Source organism: Puma concolor, chromosome C2 (genome assembly GCF_028749965.1).
Source record: "Puma concolor isolate L17-30 chromosome C2, mPumCon1.1.hap2, whole genome shotgun sequence".
Classification (NCBI taxonomy): Eukaryota; Metazoa; Chordata; class Mammalia; order Carnivora; family Felidae; genus Puma; species Puma concolor.
In genome coordinates, this window is record NC_141675.1 from 88,767,304 (window position 1) to 88,785,519 (window position 18,216).

The following is an 18,216-nucleotide window of genomic DNA, read 5'->3' on the forward strand; positions in this document are numbered from 1 at the left end:
GCTCAAACCCACAAACTGTGAGATCATGACCTGAGTCAAAGTTGGACACTTAATCGACTGAGCCACCCAGGCTCCCCTCTCTTAAATTTTTTTTAAAAAAATCATCCTTAGTATGGCATTACTTAGTATAAAACTAGCCCCATTAGAATAATATTTGTTTGAAAACTGTCACTTCTATATCTTATAGCCTAATACTTCAGAATTTGGCAGACAGAGTTATTATTATGACCATATTTTTATGATAGAATTAGTTTTTTTCTTCCTAATATACATAGAACGAAGAATGCTTTTTTTCCCATTAAACTGTCTGAGACTTAAGTTCTATAACTACAGCATTAGACATTTATGTATTACTAAACTGAAAAAGTTATTAGTGCTAATGATCAGACCATAACATGATGCAGTATTAACATGTTCTGAAAATCTGACCTAAGAGTCTATTAGAGGGAAATCTTGATCTATTTCCACTGTAACATTTTCTGGTTCCGTGAACACCAAAGAGATAGCAAAGTTATAATAAAAGTAACCTTGATTCACTATTACCAGGAATGTTATCAAGTACAATTTTAAGTGAAGTTAGTTTAATCCAAGGTTGAATGAAAATTAACCAAAATAATGTTCATTTACTAGGTTTGAAAAAAAATAATATGGGTATTTTATAACTGTCTTTTTTTTTTTTTTTTTTTTTTGTTAAAGATGTTAACCACCTTCATGTTTTCACCTTCAGGTATTCTCAGTCTATTGGAGCATGGAGAAGAGTATACATTTTCTCTACCTTGTGCATATGCCCGATCAATTTTAACTGTTCCTTGGGTAGAACTTGGTGGCAAAGTCAGTGTCAACTGTGCAAAAACTGGGTATTCAGCCAGCATCACTTTTCATACTAAGCCGTTTTATGGTGGCAAACTGCACCGGTAAGAACATTTTAATGATCCCTGGCTCTTACTCTATGAGTTTGAACTTGTATTATAACTCCTTATTCTTTTTCTGTTTTGTTTTATGTTAATGGAGTTAGAGTTTTATTTGTGTTTATTTTTTCAAGGCATTCTGGACATCCTGATCTAGTTTTAAAAATAGTGATATATCTATCTACTTTTTAAAAAAATTTTTTTGGGGCGCCTGGGTGGCGCAGTCGGTTAAGCATCCGACTTCAGCCAGGTCACGATCTCGCGGTCCGGGAGTTCGAGCCCCGCGTCAGGCTCTGGGCTGATGGCTCAGAGCCTGGAGCCTGTTTCCGATTCTGTGTCTCCCTCTCTCTCTCTGCCCCTCCCCCATTCATGCTCTGTCTCTCTCTGTCCCAAAAATGAATAAACGTTGAAAAAAAAAATTAAAAAAAAAAAAAAATTTTTTTTAAAAGTTTGTTTCTTTTGAAGAGAGAGAGGGACAGAGCGTGAGCAGGGAAGGGGCAGAGAGAAAGAGGGAGAGGGAGACAGAGCCTGACACGGGGCTCGAACTCACGAACTGTGAGCAGATCTAACCACTCTTATAAAAATTTCCTGGTTAAGTAGCTAAGGAGAAGTAGAATAGAATTACTAACAAATGAACTTGCAGTCTGTGGCCCAATTTCTGCCTTTAAGGAGGTTCAGACTAGACCCAGGCCTCAGTGAAGGCAGTTATTGGTACAAATTAGCATGAAAATGTATCTAATCATACGAAATAGTTCAAGAAGCACAACGGTGGAAGCCAGTGTTTTTAGGTACTAATACTGTGAATGGTGGCTTTGTTCTACTTCCATCCAGGAAATGGCCAGTTCTTATATTCCCTTCTGGCCTTCTCTCAGTCTCTTCAGCACTGGTCCAGATCATCCAAATCACATGAAGACAAGTTATCTAATAGAATCTTCAAAAGGGATACTGTCTCCCATGTGGGTGATGGATATTGAGGAGGGCACCTTTTGGGATGAGCACTGGGTGTTGTATGGAAACCAATTTGACAATAAATTTGAAAATATATTGAAATATATTGAAATATATTGAAAATATATTGAAAAAAAGAAAAAAAAACAAAAGGATACTGTCTCTTTTCCTTAAGCCCTTGATATTTATTTATTTTTTTAATGTTTATTTATTTTTGAAGGAAAGACAAAGCATGAGTGAGGTAAAAGCAGAGAGAGAGGAAGATACAGAATCCAAAGCGAGCTCCAGGCTCTGAGCTGTCAGCACAGAGCCTGACAGGAAGCTCGAACTCACAAGCCTCGAGATTGGACACTTAACCGACTGAGCCACCCAGGCACCCCCCTTGGTATCTATTCTAACTGTCCCTAAAGTAGGGTTAGTTTTCTCTGTCTATAAACTCTTTATCGAAAAATACATACCTTGTTGATGATTTTCACAAAGTGAAAATCTGAGCATTTTGATCTAGACATGGAACATTACCAGCATCCTCGAGATCCTTCTCATGCCCTCTTACAGTTATAAACACACACACACACACACACACACACACACACACACACACACACACACACCACTTATACCCCTTCTTCCTAGGGTAGCCACTTTCCTGACTTCTAATACCATTGATTAGTCTTGCCTGTTTTTGAAATCTATATAATAATGAAATCATACACTGTGTGTTCTTTCATATTTGACTTTTTGCTGAACATTATGCTTTTGAGATTCATCCATATGTAGCATAGTTCATTCTCCTCACTGAGGATTGTATTACATTGCATGACTGTCACAATTCACTTATTCATTCTAATGTTGATGGGCATTTGAGTAGTTTGCAATTTGGGGCCATTATAAATGGTACTACTAGAACATTGTGTAGTGAATATATGTATGAGTTTCTGTTGGATAGATACCCAAAGGAGAATTGCTGAGGCATAGGGGATGGAAGTTGAACTTGAGTAGGTGCTGCCAAACAGTTTTCTTAAGTGATTATTACCAAAGCACACTCCCTGCAGCCATGTTTGAGACTTTCAATTGCATATAGCAATTTTACTTTTTCATTCTTAGACAACTGGTACTTAACAATTTTAGAAGTGGAAAGAAAGATTGATCGCTCCCCAGACATTGATTGAATGGCCCTTTATAAATGTTTCAAACACTAAATATTTCAAAACACTAAAGCAGAGAATTAAAACACACACATACACACACACATTACCCAAACATAACCACTAGACATTGTCAGAATGGTCACCTCTTATCCTTAGAGAAGGTAGTAATATGGTTAATACTTTGCTCTATGCACTTATACGTAACTTCTCTCATCATAGTAATCACAGGATTCGAACCTTACAACCAGCAAGGGCTTTAGAAGTCACTAGACCAACATTTATTATGTGCATATATCCCTTTGCAACATGCCTGATAACTGATTTGTTCAGTCTGTGTTGAAACATCGTTAGTACAGAACTCACAGTGCATGAGGCAAGCAGTCCCTTCGGACTCCTCTTATTTCTATGAAGTTAGAGCTGAAATGGATATCCCTATAACATTCTTGCCTTGGTGAAAGTATTCCTCAGTGTATATGCTTGAGTAGAATGCTTAGGGGAAAACAACTACAGTGATAAATCTTCCAAAGCCAGCACTGTTTATTGTCAGTGACACTGATACATTTCTTAGTGGCATGTCATTTTTTTTCATAAGTATTATTTTCTGGATAAGGAGACATGGAGCAATTTTAATTGTCTTTTTTGCAAACTATTTTTGGTCTCTGAAACTTCATTCTGAGAGTTTATGTGTATGTGCATATATGTGTGCATGTGCATATATGTGCATGTATACCTGTATGTGTGTTATTTGAAATCCTACAGGACTCATACTACCTGTAAAAACATTAAAAAAATTTTTTTTAATGTTTATTTTTGAGAGAGAGAGAGACAGAGCACAAGCAGAGGAGGGGCAAAGAGAGAGAGAGAGACACACACAGAATCTGAAGCAGGCTCCAGGCTCTGAGCTGTCAGCACAGAGCCCAATGTGGGGCTTGAACTCACGGACTGCAAGATCATGACCTGAGCCGAAGTCAGATGCTTAACCAACTGAGCCACCCAGGTGCCCCTAAAAACATTAAAAAAAAAAAAAAAGTTATTTATACACAAATTTATTTTCTTGATTGGTTGGTCTAATTTCCCCAACATGGCTGTAAGCTTTTTGACAGAACTATACTGTTTTGGGCCTTCCATTGCATCTGTACAGTGCTGTGTACATAGTAAGTGATCTGTAAATATTCGTGCAATTTTATTTGGAAATATGATTGAGCATGAGTTTCTCTCTTCTTGGAGATAGAATCTAGTTCACTCTGTCAAATCATACCTATTCCCAATGATCCTTTAATACATTACTGGTTAACTTTTTAGATAGGAACTCTTAGGTCTGAGTTTTTTAGAGCTTCACTCAGTTGATATCCCCTTTCCTCCTCTAGGACAGCCCAGCAGAGGTTTGAAAATAGCTCTTGCAGGCTGTCTTCATTTTTCTCTTCTTTGAGTTTAACATCTTTATTTAACAATCATTTTCAATGACATGAAAAACTAAGAAAGATGTTTTGGTGTTAGTATATTCTACTCAATGCCAGATAGTTGATAGTAACTGAAATGAAAATACTAGAGACCCAGGTAGGAGTAAATCAGTAGATATTTTAACATTAGTACCAGATGCAAGGGCAGTGGGGATCAGTCTCTCAGGAGATACTGAGGCTTATAAACACCAACATACACAGAAAGTTGTATTGGAATTTGGATCTAAACTATAAAATCGAACCCAGGTCATAATTTTTTTTACTTGCAATTAAGTATGTTTTTTTATATTCCTGTTCAATCCTTGCCTTTTGAATATATCTTTTAACTTTGATATAAGAATACAGTATATTATTTTGCTGGCAAATCTGATCCTTATTTTGAAGGCAGTGGGGGAGTCAATTAAAATTTTAAGCATGGAAGTAGTAAATAAGCATGTTATTTAATTATTTTTATCTTTTATTTTGAAATCATTTCAAACCTACAGAAGAGTTGTACAAACTCTCATATATCCTTGGCCTAGTTGCTAGCATTTTGCCTCATTAGCTTTATCAAAGTCTTTTTCTCTCTCTATATATACTTCTTATTATTCCTGAAACATTTGAGAGTTAAACATCTGTGTTAAAGGTATGTTAGTCTGAATTTCCTAAGAATAAGGAAATTCTCTCCTACACTCACAGAACAGTTGTCAAATTCAAGAAATACAATACTATTATCTGATATATAGTCCGTATTAAATTTTGTTAATTTTCCAAATAATCAGCAATATTTTTTCTCCTGAAAAATCTTGCATTCATGTCAATGTTACATCCCTTTAGTCTTCTGGAATATTTCCTTAGCTTTTCTTTGTCTCTTACGACATTTTTTTGTAGACTACAGGGCAATTTTATAGAATGCCTGATGATTTGTTTTTGTTTTGTTTGTTTTAGGTTCAGGTTACATATTTTTGATGAGAATACATTATAAGTAATTTTGTTTCTGGAAGTGATATATTTTAAGTATTTATTTTTTAAAACACCTGTCTGGTGGCAGATGAAGAATGAACTGGAGGGTAAAGGGAGTGAAGAGAGAGTAGAAGAAAGGAGGCCAGACAGACCCTTCAAGGGTGACCCTTGAAGGAGTGACCCTTCAAGGAGTAACTAACAGGATGTAGAGGATCAGGGGCATCTAAGATAGCTTTGGATGACATCCTAGTTATTTACTACCAGTTAATAAACTTCTCTAAAACTTAAGTGCTTAAAACAGCAATTTATTATCTTTCACAGTTCTGTGGACTGACTAGGTTCAGCTGGGTGATTCTCTCATTGTGTTTTTTATGTTGTTACAGTTGGATATTGGTTGAGGCTTCAGCCATCTAAGGGCTTGACCCAGCTAGATATCCAAGGTAGCTCACTAACGTGGGAGGCAGTAGATCTGGCTGTTGACCAGGATCACAGCTGGGGCTGTCATTCAGAGGACCCTCATGTGGCCTTTCTGCGTGACTGGGGCTTCTTCCACCTTGGCAGCTGGATTCCTAGAGGAATCCAGCTCTTCCTAGAGGAAGCATCTAATAGCATTTTAAAAGACTTACTGGCTTTTGATACCTGGTTTTCATATTTTGACTTCTTGAAGACCCCTAAAAATTTCAAGTAGATATCCTCATTTTTTGTTAATGGTCAGTCATCATATTTATTCTTTTGTTTGTTTCAATCTCTTACTTAAATTGGCTTCTTTTCCCCCTTCATATTCTTTACCTATCTACAATGCCACATTCATTTGATTTTTCTGTAACTTGGAAGTACTACCCTTTTCTCTAACAGTCTCTTTCTCTCCTTAGCATGCATATATACATTCTGCCCATAATTCTTGAGGGATACTTTTAGCTGACTCTGAAGTTTCCTAATTTTTTCCATTCTGATCTCTCTCAAGACTGGTGGTTTCACCTAATTTCTCATTTAAAAGATTCCTATTAGAAACATATCTCTCTACTGTTGATACAATATTATAATGAAGGCTTTCTTTCATGCCTTCCTCCTTAGACAGCCTAGTTTTTTACTGCTATCTGCTATCAGAGCAGACACATTATCTGCTGTCTGCATTTGATATAAATATATTATCTTCCACTTGTCTTCCCTTACTCCCTCATTTTCCACAACTCCCTCCAATGCAGCCAAGTGAGCCTACTTAACTATTCCTCATGCCCATGTCCTCTCCTAATCAGATTTTCCACACTCACTTTAAGATGATGATCATATAAATCATCCTAAAGCAAAGTCAGAATTAATCAATATAGATAAATAGACATAGCATTCTATCTATCTATCTATCTAGTGGTATGATATTAAGATGACATGAACTGTCTGCTAAGTGACATACTTTTCTGCATGCAGGAGATACAGAATAGAAAGAAAGACCATCTCTGCCTTCAAGAAGCTTTCAGTGTAGTATTAGAATCCAGCACCCTATCTTTGGAAACCATTTGTAAAGCTTTTAGGGAAAATGTCATATATAATAGACAGTTAAAAACAGTCTATTATTATAATAATCATAGCATTGGAAAGGAGATTAGATAATTACTATACCTGAAAGTAAAAAAATTTTTATAGTTTACTTATTTATTTTGAGGGAGAGAGAGAATCCCAGGTAGGCCCTGTGCTGACAGCATGGATGTGGGGCTCAATCCCATGAACCATGAGATCACGACCAGAGGCGAAATCAAGAGTCAGATGCTTAACTGACTGAGCCACCCAGGCACCCCTGAAAATAAAATTTGATTCTGACTCATATGTTGAAGTAAAAAAAGAAACATGATATTCGACATATATCTCATTGTCTGATAAAGGAAGCCTATCACTTTTTCGAGAAAAGACAAACTATTTTCCTGGTATTAAATTTTAAAGGGATGTGTTGCAGGTATCCTTATATAGTGGCATTTAGAAACATAATAGTGTCTTCTTCAGTAGTTCTGCATAAAATGTAATTATCCTTCATGTAAGCATTTCAGATATATATCAATAAAACCCAAAGCTAAAGTCTTAACTTTCAATCAATAAAAACTTTTTTTTTTTATTTTTTAAGATTTTTTTGTTTGTTTTTAAGTAATCTTTGTACCCAATATGGGGCTCAAATTCACAATCCTGAGATCAAGAGTCGCATGCTCCACCAACTGAGCTAGCCTGGCACTCCCAGTCAATAAAAACTTTGTATATGAAGCCAAGTTAATATATTCAATGATTTTCTGGTATTCCAAGTAGCTGTAGAGCTAGAGTCTAGACCACATAAAAGGCTAACTTGATATCACGTTTTTAGAAAGTGAGAGAACAAATGCCTTATCAGTTATCAATCATCCTCACTTTAGAGATGAATAGGATAATAACATAAGATGTAGCTTTTTGCTTAGTATCTTAAGGACCATATTCAATGTTATTGGTTGGTACAAGATCTAGATCTACATGCTTTATATATTTAGATAGTCATTTACTTATTGTTTGTAATTGCTTTCATGCAACAGTGACAGAGTTAAGCAGTTGTGACAGAGACAGTCTGACCTGCAAATCCTGATAATTTACTTCCCAGTCCTTTACAGAAGAAGTTTGCCAACCCTGCATTAGGCCGTTATGAAGAATTATAAGCAGAATGAGGCAAGGCCCTTCTTCCTCCTTGTGTTGCTTTTGCATATTTCTCATGCAAAGGAATGGAAATGGCCCACCTCTCGTATGTGTAATTCTTGTTCCCTTCCCCAGTTCTCTTCGTGCTGCTCTTACCATGTAGCTGCACTAACTGACAACACCCCAGCAGGAACAGGGACCTAGGGTTTGCTATTTGTTGAGTGGAAAGGCATGTGAGGGAGATCATGATAACTTGAGAGATTGTGCTATGGTAGTTAAAGATCAAGTGAGGACCAGATTATGGTCCCTTAATTCTCAGAACATAGTTCTGAGGGTGTTTGGGTGGTTTAGTCTGTTAATGATCTTGTGGTTTGTGAGTTCAGGCCCCATGTTGGGCTCTGCACTGACAGTGACAGTGTTGGGAGTGACAGCCTCTCTCCTTCCTCTCTGCCCCTCCCTCACTTGCTCTCCCGCCCCCTTCAAAATAAATAAATTAAAAAAATCTATCTATCTATCTATCTATCTATCTATCTATCTATCTATCTATCTCATTCTGGGTATGTATGGATGGAAAAGAGAAGAGATAAGTGTTCTGTGTCATCTCCTCATATCCTGTTTGGTTGGAAACAAATTTCCAAAGAAGGGAACAATGTTGGCAAGTGGGATCAGAGAGGAAACATGGACATCACAAGAAATATTCAGTCAGGCAAGAAGCCCTTAGCAGTAGAATTATTTAAATTTATATACGGTAAAACCTTGGATTGCGAGTAACTTGTTCTGTGAGTGTTCTGCAAGGGAGCAAACATTTCTAATAAATTTTAACTTGATAAATAAGTGATGTCTTGCAATACGAGTGGTACATGATGCCGAATGTCACATGATCACAACTGAGCCAATGGTTCTTTCTTGCTTGCTGTGGAATTGTGGTGATCGTCTCCCATGTTCAGGTGCTCGGTCTCAGGCTGTAGTGTTTGGCAGAAATCAGTGATTTTCAGAATGTTGGAAGGTGCCCACAACTGGCATTAGTGTATTTTTTGTCACTTCAAACCACCTATGGACAGTCCTTTGCTTTTCCATACAAGAGTAAGCTTAGGAATGCTTTGCTTCATTCTAGGTCAGGCTGCCCGCAGATATAGACCCTTTCCTCTGCTGCCTTATTGCCAGTTGGATTAAATACAATATATGGCAAGAGTTTATTAATACTATACTGTAGTCAACATCCATGCAAGCATATACAATGGCCCTGATGCAGAAAAAGATTCCATTGAGCCAGTACATAACAGTGATTCCATTAGTGATAGTGAAAGTCCTGCACAATAACCCTCCTCTCTCTTATCTCTCTCACACAAGCCATGAAGGTTTTTAAAGATAAGTACAGGTTAATGTGTTTATTTTTCTTTATATTTTGTATTTTCTTAATTATTTTGTGTTCTATTACAGTATTGTAATCATTTTTGTATGAATATTTTTGGGTTGTGGAACAAATCATCTGAGTTTCCATTATTTCTTACGGGGAAATTCGCTTTGATATACAAGTGCTTTGGATTATAAGCATGTTTCCAGAACGAATTATGCTCACAAGCCAAGGTTTTACTATACTTTGAAATATAACTGAGTTCCCACCTCTATTGTAATCAGGCACACTTGTAGTCATGGTGTTCTTTGTATCTAGTGAGCTAGAGTTATGCCTAACTTTTGATTTTGGATATTTGGTTTGCTGTTGGTTTCCAAACCTCTCTTACCTTAATCTCCAAAATCTGGTTCATTGATCATTTGCTTTTTGGCCCCTATATCTCTGCCTTGAGTTCTAAGTTTGCAGACCTTTAATTAACTTAGCCTGTTTGAAAGCTATGGGCTCCCTAAATTCTGCTGTGTCTTTCTGGTTCTTAGGTTCTTGGCTTATACCTGACAACTGCTACTTACGGTTCCTGTAGCCTAAACCTCTGGGCTTTGGTCCTGTGGATTGCTTTTGAATCCAGATAAACCACAATCACTGATGCACTGATTAGACCCTAACACTTGCCCACTGTTCTCTAAGTTCTGAACCTCTATCTTATCTGACCCTGTTGTTTCTTGTGTCCTACAGTGAACACAAAATACTTCATTAAAAATAATTAGACCTGTTTATTCTGATCTTCATTTGAACTGCATCCTGTCTGTTGATACACTGGCCAGATAACTCTTCATTAAACTTTCAACAGTAGTGTTTGAGTTCTCTCTGAGTTCTGTGTCAATGATGATAATTTTTGTATACTGGTACTCTTTTAATTTTTCTATTTTGGCAAGAGAATATTAAAATTTTTAATTTATTTTTTCTATTTTTCAACCTCTTATTGGTTTAGCTGGTTCCTATATTTAATTTAAAGTTAGGCTTATGTGATTTTATACAAAATCAACATACCCAGAAATTCAAATATAGTGACCTCAAACTTTTTTTTTTAATGTGTATTTATTTTTTTGAGAGAGGGAGGGAGACACAGAATCCCTCTCTCATGTTTTTGAGAGAGACAGACAGAGTGTGAGTGGGCAGTGAGAGAGAGAGACACACACACACACAGAATCTGAAGCAGGCTCCAGGCTCTGAGCTGTCAGCACAGAGGCCGACACGGGGCTCAAACTCACGAACCATGAGATCATGACCTGAGCCAAAGTTGGACACTTAACCAACTGAGCCACCCAGGTGCCCCTAAACTTTTAAGTAAATAAGACTAGTAAATAGGACTAAAATTTAAGTAAACAAGACTAGTTTTTAAAAAACATTTCAATTGTAATGTTGTAACATCTTAAAACCATAATAAAAATGTTAATATTTTTCATATTTCTGTTTAGTTTTAATATTATAATAGTTTTTTTTAATTTTTTTTTTTCAACGTTTATTTATTTTTGGGACAGAGAGAGACAGAGCATGAACAGGGGAGGGGCAGAGAGAGAGGGAGACACAGAATCGGAAACAGGCTCCAGGCTCTGAGCCATCAGCCCAGAGCCCGACGCGGGGCTCGAACTCACGGAGCGCGAGATCGTGACCTGGCTGAAGTCGGACGCTCAACCGACTGCGCCACCCAGGCGCCCCTATAATAGTTTTGTTTGTAGCAAACATCTAAAGATCACACCTTGTGATCATTCATGGTAACTTAGTCTCTGGTTTGATTCCCAGTATTCTTTCTGAAGATTAAAGTTGAGAGGCACGTGGGTGGCTCAGTTGGTTAAGCGTCGGACTCTTGGTATGGGCTCAGGTCATGATGTTACATTTCTTGCTGACAGCCTGGGAGCCTGCTTGCGATTCTCTCCCTCCCTCTCTCTCTGCCCTTCCCCCACTCACACTGTCTCTCTCAAAGTAAATAAACTTAGAAAAAAAGATTAAAGTTGATATTATTTGAAAAAATTACCTAGTAAGCTCTCATGGGATTTACAGAGTCTGACTTTGGCACTGACAAACTGAAGTGAGCTGTATACCCAATTTAAACAATTCAGAAGGTACGTTTATAGGTTTCAGAGTTCTAAGAACAAGCCCAGTTTCACTTATTAGAGCATATCTTTATTTTTTACCTGCTTCTAGGGTTACAGGTGAAGTAAAGCACAACATCACCAATACTGTGGTATGCAGAGTGCAAGGCGAATGGAATAGTGTTCTTGAGTTCACTTATAGCAACGGAGAGACAAAGTATGTGGATTTAACTAAGTTGGCAGTAACAAAGAAAAGAGTAAGACCTCTGGAGAAGCAAGATCCATTTGAATCCAGGTATGTTATCCTTACATCCATACAAGAGTCAGAAGCTCTGGATCTTAATCGAAGCCTTTTCACTAATTTGCAACCTTAGGCAGGTCACTTCACCAGTTTGCATTTGTAAGCTGGGCAAAAATATTACAATATTTAATAGTCAAAAGATTACTATCCTTATCATAAAAACGTTTACAAATTATTAACAAGAAAATAGGTACCCCATTAGAAAAATGGACAAAGGACATAAAGAGGCAGTTCACAAAAGGAGAAAAAAAATGTCCACTAAGAAAATGAAAAATAGTGGTTGCTTCTGGAGAGGAGTACTGGGATGTAGAATAGGAAAGAGACTTAATCCTTCATAGAATCCCCTTTTGAATTATTTAAATTTTATATCCTGTGGAAGTATTGTATCAATTTAAAAAAGAAAAAGTGAAATACAAGGAAGCATTAAACATCTTAAGTTCAGATCATGTAAGTAGAACTAAACTATTTATTACTATATACATAAAGGAATTAAATACCCATTAACCAAAGACTCAGATTGCATTTAGAAATAAAACAGTAATGACTGGGGAAAATTTTTCTTTTGGAGTTTATCCTAAAGGAGAAGTTGTTTTTATTTTATTTTAATTCCAGTATAGTTAACATACGTTGTGAAATTGGTTTTAGGTGTACAATATAGTGATTCAAAAAGAGAGGTTCTTAAGGTTTGGTCTATGGACCCCCTACGGTCCTTGAGATTTTTTAACAAGGTTTAGAAGTTGAATTTTATTTTCGTAATAATGCCAAGATGCTATTTGCCCTTTCATTCTGTTGGCACTTGCACTGATGGTGCATCAGCAGTTGTGGGTAGCACTGCTGGGCCTTAGAGTAATCAAGGCAGTGGCACAAAACTGTACACAGTCATTGTGTTCTTCACTGCCCATGTACTTGCATTTTTTTTAAGATGCCAGGGTTTTTAAAAAAAAAGTCCTTGAAAAAGCAGTATAGATTGTTAGTTTTATTAAATCTGTATCATTGAGGACCCATCTTTTTACTATTCTACATGACAGATTGGGAGTATGCATAAAGCACTGCTGGTAGATATTGAAGTACGGTAGTTATCTGGAGGAAAAGCACTTGTGCAGTTGTTTGAGTTATAAGCTGAACTAATTTCTGTTTTCGTAAAACACCATTTCTACTTAAATGAATGGCAAACCATGACTATTCTAATTTCAGTATTGGGCAGACATTTTTCTTATAAACAGATGATCTGAACATGGCACTTCAAGGAAAACAATTGGCAGTATTTTTGGCTAATAATAAAATTTAAATGGAAACGACGTATGGATTAAAGACCTAAATATGAGACCTGAAACCATAAAAGTCCTAGAAGAGAGCACAGGCAGTAATCTCTCTGACATCATCCATAGCAACATTTTCATAGATATGTCTCCTGAGGCAAGGGAAATAAAAGCAAAAATAAACTATTGGGACTATATCCAAGTGAAAAGTTTCTGCACAGCAAAGGAAACAATCAACAAAAATGAAAGGCAGCCTACTGAATGGTAGAAGAAATTTGCAAATGACATATCCAATAAAGAGTTAGTATCTAAAATATATAAAGGACCGATACAACAAGTGTTGGCGAGGATGTGGAAAAAAAGGAACCGTTGTACATGGTTGGTGGGAATGCAAACTGGTGCAGCCACTATGGAAAACAGTATGGAGTTTTCTCAGAAAATTAAAAATAGAACTACCCTATGATCCAGTAATCGCACTATGGGGTATTTACCCCCAAAATACAGAAACACTAATTCAAAGGGGTACATGCTTCCGTATGTTTATAGCAGTATTATTTACAATAGCCAAACTATGGAAGCAGCCCAAGTGTCCATCAATAGATGAATGGATAAAGAAGATTTGGTTATGTGTATGCAATGGAATATTATTCGGCCATAAAAAAGAATGAAATCTTACCATTTGCAATGACATGGATGGAGCTGGAGAGTATAATGCTAAGCAAAGTAAGTTAGTCAGAGAAAGACAAATACCATATGATTTCACTCGTGTGTGGAATTTAAGAAACAAATGAGCAAAGGGAAAAAAAGACAAACCAAGAAACAGACTCTTAGCTATAGAGCACAAACTGATGGTTACCAGAAGGAAGGGGACAGGGTTGGAGAAATAGAAGATGGGGATTAAAAAGTACACTTATCATTATGAAAAAATAAATTAAATTAAAAAATAAAATAATAAAAAGGTATAGGTGGGAGACAGTGGAAGATAGGTAGATAGATAGATAGACAGACAAGAAGGTAGGTAGATAGGAAGAAGCAACCTAAGTGTCCATCAACAGATGAATGGATAAAGAAGTTGTAGTATATAGGGCACCTGGCTGGCTGAGTTGTAAGAAAATGCAACTCTTGATCTCAGGGTTGTAAGTTTGAGCCCCATGTTGAGTGTAGAGATTACTAAAAAAATATTTTTAAAAAACTTAAAAAAGAAGTTACAGTATATATATACAGTGGAATTTTATTCAACCATAAAAAAGAAGGAAATCCTGCCATTTGTGACAACATGGATGGACCTTGAGGGTATCATGCTAAGTGAAATAAGTCAAAAAGACAGATACTGTATGATCTCACTTATATGTGCAATCTAGGGGTGCCTGGGTGGCATCTGGCTCTTGGTTTCAGCTCAGGTCATGATCTCACAGTTCATGGGTTCAAGCCCCACATCAGGCTCTGCACTGTCAGTGGGGAGCCTGTTTGGAATTCTCTCTCTCTTTCTCTCTTTTTGCCCCTCCCTGCTCACTCTCTCTGTCTCTCAAAATAAATAAATAAACTTCAAAAAATAAAATATTCTTTTTTCAACTATGTATCAGTGTGAGGCCAGGTTTTCTTTATATACTTTAAGTAAAACAACATATCACAACAGACTGAATGTAGAAACAGCTATAAGAATCCAGCTATATTAAAGCAGATTTTTTTAATGTTTATTTATTTATTTTGGGGGGGGGCAAAGAGAGGGACAGAGAATCCCAAGTAGGCTCCACTCTTGTCAACACTGAGCCTGACACGGGGCCCAGTCTCATGAAATGTGAGATCATGACCTGAGCTAAAAGCAAGAGTTGGACGCCTAACCTACTGAGCCACCCAGGCACCCCTAAAGCAGATGTTTAAGAGATACTGCTGGATTCTCTTTGCTAACATTTTATTAAGGATATTTTATATCTACGTTCATGGGGGATATTGGTTGGTCTGTTGTTTTCTTTAGGGAAAGGTTTTTAACTACAAATTCAATATCTTGATATTGAGGTTGTCTTGAGTGAACTTTGGCAGTTTGTGTATCTTTCAAGAAATTGATTCATTTAATCTAATTTGTCGAATTTATTGGCATATAAGTTATATTCCCTTAGTTTTCTTTTAATGCGTGTAGGGTCTGTAGTGATGTCCCTACTTTAATTCTTCATGTTGGTAATATTTTCTTTTCCTAATCAATGTGATTAAAGAGTTATTAATTTTACTCAGAGAACTAGTGTTTGGTTTCATTGGTTTTTGTCTGTATTTCTATTTTCTTCATTGATTTCTGCTCTTTTTTATTTCCTCTTTTCTGCTTACTTGGTGCATCATTTGCTCTTCCTTTTTCTCATTTCTTAAAAGGGAAGCTTGGGTCAGGGGTCAGCACACTTCTATAAAAGGCCAGAGAATAAATATTTTAGGCCTAATGGGCCAGATAGTCTCTACCACAACTACTCAACTCTACTACTGTAGCATGAAAGCAGCCACAAACAGTGAAAGGATAGATAGATATCCCTATGTTACAATAAAAATCTATTCACAAAAATGGGCAGCCAGCCATAGTTGTCTGACCCCTGATTAGGCCATTGTTTTTCCTTTTTCCCTAATATATATATTTAATATATTTCTAAGTCTGCTTTGTCTATATCTCACAACTTTCGAATTCTTGATATATATTTTCTAATTTCCCTTGTGACTCATGAAGTTATTTAATTTTTTTTTTTTAATGTTGGTTTTTGAGAGAGAGGAACAAAGTGTGAGCAGGGGAGGAGCGGAGAGGGAGGGAGACACAGAAAGAATCCAAAGCAGGCTCCAGGCTCTGAGCTGTCAGCACAGAGCCCGATGCGGGGCTTGAACCCACGAACCATGAGATCATGATCTGAGCTGAGGTAGGACACTTAACCAAGCTACCCAGGTGCCCCTCATGAAGTTATGTAAAACATTATTTAATTTCCAAATATTTATAAAATCTCCAGCTATCTTCCCATTATTTATTTTTAATTTAGCTTAATTTTGGCCAAAAGGTGTACTTTGTATGGTTTCAGTCCTTCAAATTTTTTGAGATTTATGACCCTGAATACATTCTGTCTTGGTAAATGTTTCATGTGCACTTAGCAAGAATGTATATTCTTTTGATGTTAGGTGACAGTAATCTGTAAATATCAATTATCTCAAGTAGGTTGATAGTATTTTTCTAGCATTCTGTGTGATTACTAATTTTCTGTATACTTGTTCAGTTGAGATCAGTAACTGAGATCAGTTATTGAAACTACCAATTATAATTGAATATTTCTTTTTGTAGTTCTGTAAGTCTTCATGTTATTTGAAGCTTTGTATTAGGGGCATACACATTTGGGATTGATGTACTAACCCTTGATCATTATGAAATAATCTTCTTTATCCGTGGTCATAGTTCTTGCTTTGAATTCTACTTTAATACTAAAAGTGCCACTTTAAAATTTTTTTTTCAACGTTTATTTATTTTTGCGACAGAGAGAGACAGAGCATGAACGGGGGAGGGGCAGAGAGAGAGGGAGACACAGAATCGGAAACAGGCTCCAAGCTCTGAGCCATCAGCCCAGAGCCCGACGTGGGGCTCGAACCCCCGGACCACGAAATCGTGACCTGGCTGAAGTCGGACGCCTAACCGACTGCGCCACCCAGGCGCCCCTAAAAGTGCCACTTTAAATAAACTTTATCAAGGGGCACCTGGGTGGCTCAGTCTCTGAAGCGTCCGACTCTTGATTTCAGCTTAGGTCATGATCTCACGGTTTGTGAGTTCGAGCCCTGCATCTGGCTCTGCACTGACAGTGCAGAGCCTGCATGGGATACTCTCTGCCTCTCTCCCTGCCCCTCCCTTGCACATGCTCGCTCACTCTCTCTCTCTATCTCTGTCTGTATCCCTCTGTATCTGTCTCTCTCTCAAAATAAATAAATAAATTTTAAAACAACTTTATCAAGATGTATTTTACATATTATAAAATCCACCTATTTCAAGTGTATAAATTCAGTTATTTTTAGCATCTTTCCTGAATGGTGCAGTCATTGCCATAAATCAGTTTCACAATCTTCATCCTCCCATGAGATCACTCATGCCCACTTACAGTTAATGTCCATTCATATCCCTAGTCTCAGGGAACCTACTTTCTGTCTCTATAAATTTGCCTTTTCTGGACACTTCAGATGAATGGAATCATACAATATGTGATACCTTATGCTTGGCTTCTTTCATTTGGCATAATGTTTTCGAGGTTCATCCATGATACAGCATGTATCGGTAGTTCATTTTTTTATATTGCTGAATAGTATTCCATTATATGGAACCACATTTTGCCTATCTATTCACTAATTGATGGACATTGCCAGTTTTGGACTTTGATGATTAATACTACTATGAACATTCTCATGTAAATTTTGGGGTGGCTATGTTTTCATTTCTCTAGGTAAATATCTGAAAGTGGAATTGCTGGGTTGTCTACAAGTTTTACATTTGACTTTTCAGGAAACTGCCAAACTAATTTCCAAGATGGCTGCATCCTTTTACATTCCTGCCGGCAATGTATAAGTGTTCCAGTTCACATCCTCATCAACATTTGTTATTGCCTGCCTTATTATACCCATTCTAGTTGGTGTGAAATAGTGTCTTAAAATGTGATTTTAATTCACATGTTCCAAATGACTAATGATGTTGAACATATTTTCATATGCTAATTAATTAGCCATTTGTGTATCTTCTTTGGTGAAATGTGTGATTGTCTTCCTATTGGATTGTAGGAGTTCTTTGTGAATTCTGGATTCAAATTTTTTATTGGATGTGTGTTTTTCAAATATTTTCTCTTTGTTGTTCATTTTTTAATTTTCTTAGTGGTTTTTTTTTTCCTTTCAGTATAAAGGGTTTTATTTTTCTGAGATGAGATTATCAGTGTTTTCTTTTATGGATTGTGGTTTTGGTATTATATCTAAGAAATCTTTGCCCAACCCCAAGACTTAAAGATTTTCTTCTGTCCGGGCACCTGGGTGGCTCAGTTAAGCATCCCGACTCTTGATTGCAGCTCAGGTCATGATCTCATGGTTTGTGAGTTCGAGCCCCGCATCAGGCTCTGTGATGACAGTGCGGAGCCTGCTTGGGATTCTCTCTCTCCTGCTCTGTCTTCCCCTCCCCGT

General features: G+C 37.0%; 1 protein-coding gene across 2 annotated transcripts in view; it reads left to right on the forward strand.

Annotated features, from left to right (window-relative positions):
• Positions 1-18,216, forward strand: part of OSBPL11 (oxysterol binding protein like 11) — an 86,323-nt gene that overhangs the window by 61,177 nt on the left and 6,930 nt on the right. The window contains exons 10-11 of one of the 2 annotated variants that reach the window (XM_025913550.2): positions 728-914; positions 11,606-11,788. In XM_025913550.2, coding sequence (XP_025769335.2) covers positions 728-914; positions 11,606-11,788 — 370 coding nt within the window. The remainder of the gene's footprint in view (positions 1-727; positions 915-11,605; positions 11,789-18,216) is intronic. The other variant, XM_086675160.1, reaches the window with a different exon arrangement.